The 13187-nt window shown below is 49.5% G+C and overlaps 1 protein-coding gene across 1 annotated transcript in view; it reads right to left on the bottom strand.

The window, feature by feature from the left end:
* Window positions 1-3529: 3529 nt before the first annotated feature.
* Window positions 3530-13187, bottom strand: part of KANK2 (KN motif and ankyrin repeat domains 2) — a 33412-nt gene continuing 23754 nt past the window's right edge. The window contains exons 7-13 of the mRNA XM_023517998.1: window positions 12664-12694; window positions 12382-12552; window positions 11553-11772; window positions 10571-10713; window positions 8000-8200; window positions 7830-7919; window positions 3530-3839 (exon numbers count right to left, since the gene is read on the bottom strand). Of these exons, the coding sequence (XP_023373766.1) occupies window positions 3786-3839; window positions 7830-7919; window positions 8000-8200; window positions 10571-10713; window positions 11553-11772; window positions 12382-12552; window positions 12664-12694 (910 nt within the window). The 3' untranslated portion in view covers window positions 3530-3785. The remainder of the gene's footprint in view (window positions 3840-7829; window positions 7920-7999; window positions 8201-10570; window positions 10714-11552; window positions 11773-12381; window positions 12553-12663; window positions 12695-13187) is intronic.

Genomic DNA, 13187 nt, shown 5'->3' with positions numbered 1-13187 from the left:
TGAGCTATAGGCGCCGAGCCAGTAGATAGGCTCTTAAGCATGAGCTATACAAGCTGGCAAAGATGAGGACAAGAAAGTCTTGGCAATGGCTTTGTGAGAAACAACTGATTTCCTAAAGGCCTCTTCTTGGCTCACAAACCTCTGGAAAATTGACAAGAGGATCTTCCTCTTAGAAATACATCCCCTGTCATAAACTTTCTGGAACTTCCACAAACCTCTGAAAGCCTCTCAGTATCTCCTGCTGAACATCCCAGGGGGAAAACAGGAAATGAGAAGGCAGGAGTGATTGCCACCAGGAGCCTGCTAGGCCCAAAGATGCTGCTCTACTTTTGGTCCTCGGGCTGGTGACTTGGGGATGCTGTTTGCAAAAGCCATGGAGCTGTATGATTTTTAAAAAATTTAATTTTTGTAGTCAGTGTCTTGCCACGTTGCCCAGGCTAGTCCTTTTTTTATTTTTATTTATTTTTTTGAGACAGAGCCTTTAGTTGTCACCCTTGGTAGAGTGCTGTGGCATCACAGCTCACAGCAACCTGTAATTCCTGGGCTCAAGCAATTCTCCTGCCTCCACCTCCCAAGTAGCTGGGACTACAGGCACTCACCACAATGCCCGGCTATTTTTTGGTTGCAGCTGTCATTGTTGTTTGGTGGGCCCAGGCTAGATTCAAACCTGACAGCTCAGGTGTATGTGGCTGGCGCCTTAGCTGCTTGAGCCACAGGCACTGAGCCACTAGTCTTGAACTCCTGGTCTCAAATGATCCTCCTGCCTTTGCCTATGTAGTAGCTGGGATTACAGGTGCGAGCTACTAAGCCTGCCTGGTGAAGCTATAGTTTTGTACACAAAATGTGCATTTTATACCTTGAGACAAAAAACATGAAACAGTAAAAATCAAAAACAAAAAAACCAAAACAAAACATTAAGATGAGATGTACCAGAAAAAGATTTGGCAGAAGACACTCCAAACTGTTGACAATGGCATTTCTATCAAGCAGGACTATGGCAACACTTCCACATTGTTTGAATTTTTTTTACAATTGCTATAATCACTTCATCTTGATAAAAAAAAAAATCACTAAAGATCTATTTTACTGGAGGTGTTTACAAAGGGTGTCCAACAGAAGTCTCTGTGACAATAGCAATGTTTAGTATCTCCGCAGGCCTGTAAGTAGACGCCAGTCAGGTGTAACTATTCAGAACTAATTATAATTTATTTACCTATAAATGGAAATATAAAGATAGTCAGTCTTTATAGTGAAATGACAGAAAAAAAAATTTTTTTGAGACAGACCTCCACTTTGTTGCCCTCACTAGAGTGCTGTAGTATCACAGCTCACAGCAACCTCACACTCTTGGGCTCAAGTGATCCTCTTGCCTCAGCCTCCAGACTACTGGGACTACAGCTGCCCGCCACAACGCCCGGCTATTTTTTATAGACAGGGTCTCACTTGCTCTTACTCAAGCTGGTCTCGAACTCATGAGTTCAGGTGATCCTCAGACTTACAGGGTGCTAGGATTATGGGCATCAGCCACCATGCCAGGCCTACTGTGCTATTCTTGCAACATTTTTGTAGCTTTGAACATTTTCCAAAATAAGTTCACTTTTTTTTTCATTATAGAGAAAGGGTCTCACTGTACTGCCCAGGCTGGTGTGAAACTCCTGGGCTTGAGAGATCCTCTCACCTGGGCCTCCAAAAGTACTGGATTTCAGACATTAGCCACAGTGCTCTGCTTGAAATAAATCCATTTTGGAAAAAAAGATCTATTTTGAAGATTAATAGAAGAGCCCTATGAAACAAACACAGAATGGTTGGCATTACTGGTAGCTTTATTAAATTCGTTTACCTTCTAAAAAAAAGATTATAAAAAAGAGTACTTCATTTAAGTGTATAATACTGTCTTTATGGACGTACCGTGGTTGTAAATTGGAATTAAAGCTCATGAATATATGTGAAATTGGGGAGAGGCAGGATCTCAGGAGTCCAGTGGTGAGGGAGAAAGAACAGCAGAAAGAAGAGTAGAGATGGACCTATCTCAGGTCACATATTCCTGGGCCAAGGGGCTGCTTCTAGGAGCTTAAAATAAATGCACTCACTGGCTCTGGGGCTGGACACAGATGCACCCAACTCTAGTACCGCTTCTTAAAGCTGCAGCCTTCAGCCAGGCCTCAGCAGTTGTCCCCACTCAGCTTTGGTTGTGTTTTCTTGAGGACATACATGCGCAAATCCATCCATCCACCCATCCTGGTTGTCTTGTTTGGCCATCCAAACCCTTTTGTCCTAGGTACATCTCAATTAAAAAAAAAAATCAAAGCAAGTCCATCTACGATAAGCCAAGAAACCTACTTTTCTAGGCCAGAAGCCAATTCTTTGCTTTCTTTAGTGAGCACATGAGCTTTGGGGCTTACACTGTTCTGCTGAGGTTTGGCCCGACAGCCCTGGAGGCTGAGCTAACTGGATGCCAAAGGGCAGTGCACATATTTGGTAGGGAGCACACTCCCCAATCACAAGGCACATTTTTAGAGGCTTGGAGTCCTTCCCTTTCGTGGCTCACCAAGGAAAAGAACAGGAAAGAAAACTATACTGAGACTCTAGGGGACACAATGGGCCATGAAGGAAACTCTGAGCATCTCTGGCAAGCTTCATTTCCAGTAGTTTCTGTTCCAGGCATCTCTGGAAAGTCTACTCATAGTGTTAAAAAAACAAATTGGCCCTCGTTTGGGCTTTAGCAAAGTCCTGTCTCTTTAAGTTTGCTCCAGGAGAGTCCTGGGTCAGGGGCAGCCAACTTTTAATTGTGTACACATGGGGGTTTTGGAACTTGCTTTGTCCTCTGCCAATAAGCACATCCCCTGTTTTCTTTCCTTTGAGGAGAGAGATTCTGAAATTCCAGAGAGAAAAAGCACCCGGCCCTGTTACCACAGTTCTGGGCCCATGGATGGAACAGCCACTCTGAGAACCAGATCTTTTTCCTGTGTCTGCAAGTCTGAAGAATTTTCTAGGAAAATTAACATTTGCCAGGGCCTCTGTGCTAGGAGGGAACAGATTTCTGGGGAATTAATTTCTTTGCATGAATTGGTTCCCTACAAGTCACAGAACCCTACCAAGGCATCTCAGCTCCTATCACCCAACCCCACCACCCCCATTTGAACAGGGGTGACGTTCAAGGCAGAGAATTGAGCTTTCTGCTCCAGGTGACAAGGACAGAATCTGTTTTGTGAAGTGACCAGAAGAAAATTCCCCCAAGAAAGACATCTAGTGGGGAGCAGATAAAACACTGTTATATGCCAGACAATTAAATGTTGGGAGGTGGACATAGGGGAGCCACTTGAACCCTGACCTGTGTGTAATAACACTCAGGATTAAAGTGACAATATGCAAATTCCAGTGACTTTCAAATCTGGCAACAAATAATCTGATTGCTGCTCTCTCCTGCAACAATGATTCAAAGATTGGTATTTATTCCCCCTCGTCCTCCTCCATCTATAATTGCCTGCCAATTGTTCTCCATGATCTTCATAAAACCCACACCCCAGCCTTTGACTGGCGCCAATTTATACAAGAATTTAGCTTTGGTCTGCGCTGTGGCTGCTTTGAACAGGGGTGCCAAGAAAACCCGCTTGGAGCTGGAGTCTTGTTGCCCTCGGGGCTCCCCCCAGGGAAGCAGAAGGAAAAACCCACTTGCCTTGGAGACATGGGCCTTGGGGAGTGTGAGCAGGGGATGGCGGGGGTGGGGGGGTGGGGGACGGGACAGGGACAGTTTGTTCTGGGGCTGGCTGGTCCCGGAGGGGAGGCTATTCTTCTGCTGAGGACGAAGCAGGACTCTCATCATCTGACATCGGGGCAAACTGAAACGAGAAATAGAGTTTTTTGTTTGATGTCCCTTCACACTCCTCTGCAGAGGTGCCAACTTGGTGGCAGCTGGTAAGCAAAAGCCAACATGATCTCTGGCCTCAAGGAGGTGGCCCTCTGGGACCAATGCCTCAAAAAAGCAAACATACGGATGCAGCATGTTTCTCAGGGATAAGGGACGGATGGGAACAGTGGACACAGGGTCATCTGGAAGGGTGACAACAGACTTGACCCCTGAGTGTTGGGGAAGGCCAGCCAGGGGGCAAAGGTGCTCCAGGTGGAGGAAACAGTGTGTGTCAAGGTTGTGAGGCAGTAACAAAGGAGGAAAGGCACTAAGGCCAGTGTGGCTGAAGGGTGACAGGGAGCAGTGGAAGGACTTTGGCATTTTCACTAGGTAAGACAGGAGTCATGGAGGGCTGTGTGCAGAGGCGGGACCTGACTCAGCTGTTCACAATTACCTCTGGCTGCTGTGAGGACAGACTAGGGGTTTAGGTGAGCAGACAAGGGTGAAGGGCAGTCCTTGTGGATGCAGAGGAAGGATTAGGGTTTCTCTCAAGAGTCCTCAGGGACAGGACTGTGGATTACATGGCAGTAGGGCTTGGGACATCACCCGGCCCCATCATTCCCATCTGTAAGTGAGAGCAGTTGTGGAGATGGGGGCCCAGAGCTGATGCCCAGCAGTAAGCACCAGGACTGAGACTCAGGTGCCCTGACACCCTGGGGTGGGGGTTTGGGGACCAAGTGGAAAAACTGAGCCTGAACAGGAGCCTTGGAATGAGGTGGGAGATGGACGGTCTATGTGTCAGCAGCCTTCTCTTTCTGGGAGTGTTTGGGAAGTCACCATGATGACGCTCACCATGTATCCAGTCCTAAAAGTGCCTCATGTGAGGCCCAGAGAGTGCAGGTTAGGGGCCAGTGAGGCTGCCTGCCCAAGGCCCTGGAGTTGGCAAACAACAAGGCCTCCAGTTCTTCCTGGCTGTTGAGACTCTGGGTCAGGGGTACGACCTCTCCAAGTATCAGTTTCCCCACTGGAAAAATGGGAATAACAATACTTTGTGCAAATGCCTGGGAACTAGCATGGTGGCTTACACCTGCAATCCCAGCACTGGGAGGCCAGGAGTTTGAGACCAGCCTCGGCAACAGAGCAAGATTCCATCTCTACAAAAAATAAAAGAAAATAAGCCAGATGCAATCCCACATGCATCTATAACCCAAGCTACTCAGGAGGCTGAGGGAGTTCAAGGCTGCATGAGCTATGGTTGTGCCACTGGACTCTAGCCTGGGCCATATAGTGAGACCCTATTGCTTAAAAAAAAAAAAAAACACCTGTAATCCTCACACCTGTAATCCTAGCACTCTGGGAGGCTGAGGCAGGCTGACTGCTTGCATTCACAAGTTCAAGACTAACCTCAGCAAAAACAAGACCCCATCTCTACTAAAAATAGAAAATCTGAGGCAAGAGGATCGCTTGAGCCCAAGAGTTGGAGACTGCTGTGAGCTATGACACCATGGCACTCTACCCAGGGCAACAGCTTGAGACTCTGTATCAACCCCCCTGCCAAAACAAAACAAACAAAAAAACTCCCAAATACTCCCAGAAGTTACTTGTATACAGCCTATAAGGCTGAAGGGGTGTGTCTCTTCCATCTGACAAGGGACTTGCTTTGGGGACCGATGGGTACTGCCCCTGTTCCCTCTATCAGCTATTTAGCACACAGTAAGTATCACTATTGCTCTCCTGTTATGCTTTCAAAAGAGTATTTTGCTAACAGGCACGTGATTTTTTAAAGACCCAACCGTCTATGGTGAAGTAAGAGAAATGCTGGGTCAGGCACATGAAGTTAGCTTTCTTTACAGCCAGGTATCTCGGGACCTATTATTTTTTCTTAAAAAAAATTTTTTTTTGAGACTGAGTCTCACTTCTGTTGCCCTGAATAGAGTGCTGTGGCGTCATAACTCACAACAACCTCAAACTCTTGGGTTCAAGAGATCCTCTTGCCTCAGCCTCTCAAGTAGCTGGGACGACAGGCATCTGCCATAACCCAAAGCTAATTTTTCTTTCTTTCTTTTTTTTTTTTTTAGACGGAGCCTCAAGCTATCCCCCTGGGTAGAGTGCCATGGCATCACAGCTCACAGCAACCTCCAACTCCTGGGCTCAAGTGAGTCTCCTGCCTCAGCTTCCCAAGTAGCTGGGACTACAGGCGCCCGCCACAACGCCCGGCCATTTTTTTATTTTGGTTGTAGCCATCATTGTTGTTTGGTGGCCCGGGCTGGGGATTCGAACCCGCCACCTTAGGTGTATGTGGCTGGCGCCTTAGCCGCTTGAGCCACAGGCGCCGAGCCAGCTAATTTTTCTATTTTCAGAAGAGACAGGGTCTTGCTTTTGTTCAGGCTGATCTCCAGCTCCTGAGCTCAGGTGATGTACACACCTTGGCCTCCCAGAGGGCTAGGATTACGGCGTGAGCCATTGCACCTGGCCCCTAAAAAATTTGTTAGACACAGGGCCTCACTCTGTCGCACAGGCTGCAATAAAGTAATGATCATAGATCATTTCAGCTTCACATTCCTAGGCTTGAGTGATCCTCTCACCTCAGCCTCCTCAGTGGCTGGGACTATAAGTGCACACCACCACGCCTGGATAACTTTTAAAATTTTGTATAGAGGGTGGTGCCTGTGGCTCAAAGGAGTAGGGAACTGGCTCCATATGCCTGAGGTGGCAGGTCCAAACTCAGCCCCAGCCAAAAACTGCAAAAAAAAAAAAATTTTGTTTAGAAATGGGGTCTTGCTGGGCAGCACCTGTGGCTCAAGAAGAAGGGCACTGGCCCCATATACTGGGGGTGGCAGGTTCAAACCCGGTCCCAGCCAAAAACTGAAAAAAAAAAAAGAACCGGGGTATTGCTATGTTACCCAGGCTGGTCTTAAAGTCCTAGCCTCAGCAATCTTTCCACCTTCCAAAGTGTCGGGCTTTAGGCATGAACCACCACACGGGGCCCTTGGGGACTTTAATACACTGACATGCTGGGAGGCGCTTGTGGGTCAAAGGAGTAGGGTCCCGGCCTCATATACCAGAGGTGGCAGGTTCAAACCAGCCCCAGCCAAAAACTGCAAAAAAAAAATAATAAAATAAATAAACTCACATGCTTTGAATATAAGCCCCAGTCTGCACTGCAGCTCACAAGGCCCTTCTGGATCTGCCATGTCACCTCTCTGCCCACCCCTTTTCCCACTGGGCTCCTTCATGATCCTGAAACACACCAGGCATATTCCTGCCTTAGGGTCTTTGCACTGGCTGTTCTTTCTTTCTGGATTGTCACATGACTCACTCCCTTATATCTTTGGTTGTGGGATATCAAGTGTTATCTTTTCGCTGAGGCCTACAAGGGCTCACTTGCTGTGTCCTTTTGTCCCGTTTTATACAGTAGACCCTCCCACAGTTGACCACCTCCTCACACTGACCATCTCCTTAAGCTGACCTCATTTTCATAGACTGATATGAATCACATGTACATATCAATACAGCAGGCCTAGTTCCTTACGTTAACCAGTTTGCTATAGTCCCTTGGATGGTCAACTTACAGAGGTTCTACTGTATTTCTTTGTAGCACTTCCCATCACCTGACTATGACACAGTGATTTGTTCACTGTCTCTCACCAGAACGAGAGGGCAGATGCTTTTTTTGTTTTTGTTCAGTGCTGTGACCCTCAAGAGCCTAGAACTGGGCCTTATACACAGCAGGTACTCTGAATATTTCTCGAAAGAGAGAATGGTGATTCAGAACGTGGATCTAGAACCAGATAGACCTGGGTGCGGATTCCGTCAGGCCAGCCACGAGCGCACAGTCTTGGCCCTGTGCATCACTTCCTCACTGGGGCACCACGAAGGTACAATGAGCAGCTGCCCACAAAAACCTTGGCACGGGCTACATGCCATCAGCTCTTCATAAACACCCATCTCCTTCCAGAGGCCCCCATCCTGTGAGACTCACCGAGCACTTGATGTTCATGTGGGAATACAGCATGGACGCGATCTCACTCTGCCCAGCATCCAAGGCCACCATCAAGGCTGTACTCCCATCCTGCAAAGTATCTGTTGCTGTGAAGATGCCCTGACCTGTGCTCCTACCCTCCCTGGGGGTGCACCTGGGTGAGGACTCACATGGTCAGTGAGTGAGATGTCACAGTTGGGCACAGCCAGCAGCAGCCCCACTATCTCCTTGTGGCCATGTTCACAGGCGCACATGAGGGCTGTTGACCCGTCATCATCCTGCACGTTGACATCTGCCTCGCAGGCCAGCAGGGCTTTGACAACATCCACCCGCCCATGGCTGACTGCCAGCATCAAGGCTGTCTGTCCGGCCTGGATAAGGCAAGGAACAGGATTATAGCCTGGGCAAGACCCCCCTGCTCCAGAACCACCTGTAGCTCTCAAGTACTTTGATGTTAACATGTACCCTCACTTGCTGGCTCCTCCCCTGGGCTCCTTCTCATCCCCAAGGTCTTGGCTTACATGTCTCCTCCTGGGAGGGGGCTCACCAGGCAAACACCTGAGAGTGGGTGTGAGCCCTCAGACCAGTCCATGCCTCTCCCAACTAACTACCACCAGGAGCACTGGGTATCACATTTCCTTCCTACCATCCCCCACCGCTAGCTGGTTCTTGACCTTTTTTTTTTTTTTGCAGTTTTTGGCCAGGGCTGGGTTTGAACCCACCACTTCTGGTATATGGGTCCAGCGCCCTACTCCTTGAGCCAAAGGCACCACCCTTTTTCTTTTTTTTTTGAGACAGAGTCTCACTATGTTTCCTTCAGTAGAATGCCGTGGTATCACAGCTCACAGCAACCTCAAACTCTTGGGTTTAAGCGATTCTCTTGCCTCAGTCTCCCGAGTTGCTGGGACTACAGACACCTGCCACAACCCCGGCTATTTTTTGATTGCAGTTGTCATTGTTGTTTAGCAAGTCTGGGCTCGAACCTGCCAGCCTCGGTGTATGTGGCTGGTGCCCTACTCACTGAGTTATGGGCGCCAAGCTTGGTTCCTGACTCTCTATTTTGTGTATGTGTAAAAATCTATCAAGTTGGGCGGCGCCTGTGGCTCAGTGAGTAGGACGCCCCTTATACCGAGGGTGGTGGGTTTGAACCCAGCCCCAGCCAAACTGCAACAAAAAATAGCTGGGTGTTGTGGCAGGCGCCTGAAGTCCCAGCTACTTGGGAGGCTGAGGCAAGAGACTCTCCTACGCCCAAGAGCTGGAGGTTGCTGTGAGCTGTGATGTCATGGCACTTTACCGAGGGCGACAAAGTGAGACTCTGTCTCTAAAATAATAATAATAATAATAATAAAACAACAAAAGAAAATTTAAAAAAATCAATCAGGCCAGGATCATGCCTGTAATTCTAGCACTTTGGGAGACAGGTGGATTATTTGAGCTCTGGAATACAAGAGCAGCCTGAGCAAGAGTGAGACTCCATTTCTTCTGAAAATAGAAAAAAATCAGCAAGGTGTGGCGGGCACCTGTAGTCCCAGCTACTCAGGAGGCTGAGGCAGGAGGATCACTTGAACCCAAGAGTTTGAGGTTGCTGTGCACCATGCACTCTAGCCCAGGATAACAGAGTGAGACTCCATCTCAAAAAACAAACAAACAAACAAACAAAAAAATTACCAAGGTTGGGCGGCGCCTGTGGCTCAGTAAGTAGGGCGCCGGCCCCATATACCGAGGGTGGTGGGTTCAAACCCGGCCCAAGCCAAACTGCAGCAAAAAAAAAAAAATAGCCAGGCATTGTGGTGGGCACCTGTAGTCCCAGCTACTCAGGAGGCTGAGGCAAGTTGAGAATCTCCTAGGAGGTTGGAGGTTGCTGTGAGCTGTGACGTCACAGCATTCTACTGAGGGTGACGGAGTGAGACTCTGTCTCTAAAAAAAAAAAAAAAAAAAAAAAAACCAAGGTTGCTGTTGTTGGCCTTACACATTGCCTTTTTTAGAGACAGAGTGTCACTCTGTCACCCTTGGTAGAGTGCCATGTCGTCACAGCTCACAGCACCCTCCTGCTGGGACTACAGGTGCCCGGCTAATTTTTATTGCAGTTTGCCTGGGGCTGAGGCTGGGGCCGGGTTCAAACCCGCCACCCTCAGTATATCGGTCCAGCACCCTACTCACTGAGCCACAGGTGCCGCCCCGCAGTGCCCTTTTGTACACGCATTCTTTTGGCTGTTGCAAATCCTCCCCCTTCCTCACTGTCTCACTGCCTGGCTTTCCTGCTCTCTGCTCTTTTGCCTGGATACCCGTCCACACCCCTGTTACTTCCATGGTCACCTGACTTTTGCTCTCTAACATACAGCCCAAGGAGCTGTCAAACCAGGGACAAGGCTACCCCACCACCATGCTGGTGTCCTGCAGCCCCTGAGGCCTAACCTGTTTGTAATGCTGTGGCTCCCAGAGCACCTGCCAGAGAACCTTAGGAGCATGGAGACCAGGTCTGTCTGTCCACCCTCTGAGGCCCCAGCTCCTTACCAGGGAAACCCAGTTTGTGTCAGGTTCAGAAAGGTAAGGATGCCCAAGTCCTCCATGCTTCCCAGGTTCCATAAGGAGCCCCCATGTCAGAGGCAGCCTGGCCACCAGGAGCAGAGTCGGGAGCTAGGCCCCCTAGATTCACATCCTGCAGCTTGGCCCTGGAGAACAGCCAGGATGTGGTAAAGCAGGAAGGGCTGCTATGTCTGCAGTGGCCGAGGGGCCCATACCTGGCTGGCTTTGGCGTTGACATTTCCGAGCCGAAAGAGCTGCAGGACAGTTTCAATGTCATCCTGGGTCTTCAGGGTGGCCAGGGCAGTGAGCATGATGGGGTTATAGCCAGCACGGTTCTGCTTGTTCACCTGGCAGACACCTGAGAGGGGGTGTGAGCCCTCAGACCAGGCCACCAGAAGCACTGGGTATCATGTCTCTCCTCTGTCAGTCTAGGCATGGCCTAATTATTGCCTGTCTCAGACTGAGAACTCAACTCTGCCCTAAGGGGTCCCCATCTCTACTGTCAAGTCGCTCCAAAAGTTGGAGACTGTGCCTCCTACATTGGGTCATGGGACTAACATCCTTATTTGGGGCTAAGAACAGGAACTGGGGCTCCCCTGTCAAATGGGAAGAGCCATTCACACTCAGACTGGCCCATGCCTCCCCTGTCAGACTGTGGGCTCTGCCTCTTTCACCAGTTTGGGAGGCTGTGTCTTCCCCACCAGACTAGCACAGATAAAGTTTCTTTCGCCTAAATGAGGACCGCATCTTCTGTTGAAGCCCCATACTGGAGGCCCCACTGTCTTTGATGGGGGCTATAGAGATGTCACTTGTACTATACAGGCACACTCGGGGACAGTGGAGAGTCACATCTTTTTCACAAGTTCACATCTGCCTTTTCTACTACACTGGCTAAAGGTGGGGCCTATGTCTCTTCCACTAGATTGGGAAGGTAACGTCTCTTCCATTAGACCAAGACGGCCACTTTCCCCCCACCAAACCAGGAGGATGGTGTCTCCGCCATCAGACTGGGAGAGTATCATCAGACCAGTATGAGAGGAGGAGGGTGGTGTCTCCCCAACCAGATTGGGAGGGGGTACCTCCCCCTCTAGAGTGAGAAGGTGGTGTCTCCCCCACCAGACTAGAAGAATGGTGTCTCCTCCATCAGACAGCAAGCCTGGACTGACAGATAGCCTTCTCACCCTCTGCCCGGCTCACCGCTGTTGAGTAGTTGCTGCACCACAGGAAAGTTGGCATGAGATACAGAGTAGTGCAGTGCCGTGTTCCCGTTGCTGTCAGCAATGTTGACCACGTAGTCCAGTAGCTGTGCTGACATGGCCCGGAATGTGACCAGGTGGCGGCGCACGAGCTCAGGGTGTGCATCGCTGCGGCAGGCCAGGCGCAGCCACTCCTGTAGCACTGTGGTATAGGCCACTTTCTGCACAAGTCAGACGGGAGAAAGTGTGAGGGTGGCAGAGGCCCCATCACCTCCCAGACAAAACCTCAGGAAAACAGCATAGACACCCTGCCCCGGATGAACCCCTAGGAGCAAAGCTTCACGGATGCAGCCATGGAAGCAACCCCCAGGATGGTGGCTTCATCCTGGACAAGGTCCTCGAGGGAGATGTAGACAGCTTGAGAGGGAAGTGTAGACAGCCCTGTCCCACTAAGATCTTTGAAGTGGGGTATGGATGCTGAAATCCCAGACATGCTCCCCAAAGGAAGGTGTGAGCACCTCCATCCTGGACATAATGGCCAAAGGCAAGTGTATATGCTCAAAAGTTAAATATGGGAGCCTTACCTTAAAGCCCTGAGGAGGAACAGGAAGTCAAGGGCAGGCTTGGCCAGTGGGTGGTCATTCTTGGGCCTCTCCCTGCCTCCATGGCCCCTCTCCAAAGCCAGTGACTCAAGTACCACCACCCCTTCATTCCAGGCTTGGGTCTCAGGGTTCCCATTAGGCAAATAGAGGGAGACACCAAGGATAAAGAGAAGCCAAGGGTAGAGGTGGAGGGGCGAGGGTCCCAGCTAGGCCCAGGCCAGACCGTACCAGCTCCCGCTCGGTGAGGGCATTAGGGTTGTCCAGGTATTTTTCCAGGGTAAGGCAGGCTGAGATGAGGTCAGGACTTAGCTCCATCCTGCCAGGAAATGAGTGAAGAATTATCTCAGGAACAATCCCCATGAGTCCCCTGGGTCCCTCCCCACTACTATTCATATCTAGCTGTGGTGCTCACAGAGGAGCTCAAGGCTCTACACCATGTCACTCACACAATGGTTACCTCAATGGTGGCATCTCAAACCCCCTTCACTTGGGACACTCTTTTACACACACCCCAATGGGCAGACATGGGGAACATGCAGACCTCCAAGAGAAAGTGGACACAAAAGCCAAAACTTAGTTTAAATGGCCAGCACAGAGGGAAGACATTTCCCAAGGGGCAGATTTTTTATCAGGGAAGAAATAAATAATTAGAATGGGCAGGTGAAACAAACATCTCACCAAAGGTGGTAGCTTAAGGACAAACTTTGACTGGACCCCTAAATCCTAACACTATTAGCCCAAAATACCCCATTAGGCTCTTTATCAAAGCCTCTAGAACAGTGGTTCTCAACCTTCCTAATGCCACAATGTATTTTCATTGTTAAAAAGGGGTTGCGACCCACAGGTTGAGAACCACTGTTCTAGAATATCAGATGCCCAGAAGGAGAAAGTGCTTGTTTGCTAATTCAGACTGAAGTACACATGACTGATGGGAGAGTTCTTTAAAAAGCTTGAGGGCAGGCTCGGCGCCTATAGCTCAACCGGCTAAGGCGCCAGCCACGTACACCTAAGGTGGCGGGTTCGAATCCCCAGCC

The sequence above is a fragment of the Otolemur garnettii genome, unplaced genomic scaffold (genome assembly GCF_000181295.1).
Source record: "Otolemur garnettii isolate 467f Iridium unplaced genomic scaffold, OtoGar3 scaffold00127, whole genome shotgun sequence".
In the NCBI taxonomy this organism is placed as follows: domain Eukaryota; kingdom Metazoa; phylum Chordata; class Mammalia; order Primates; family Galagidae; genus Otolemur; species Otolemur garnettii.
Note: the sequence above shows the minus strand (reverse complement) of the source record. Positions and strands in the feature narration are given on the sequence as shown.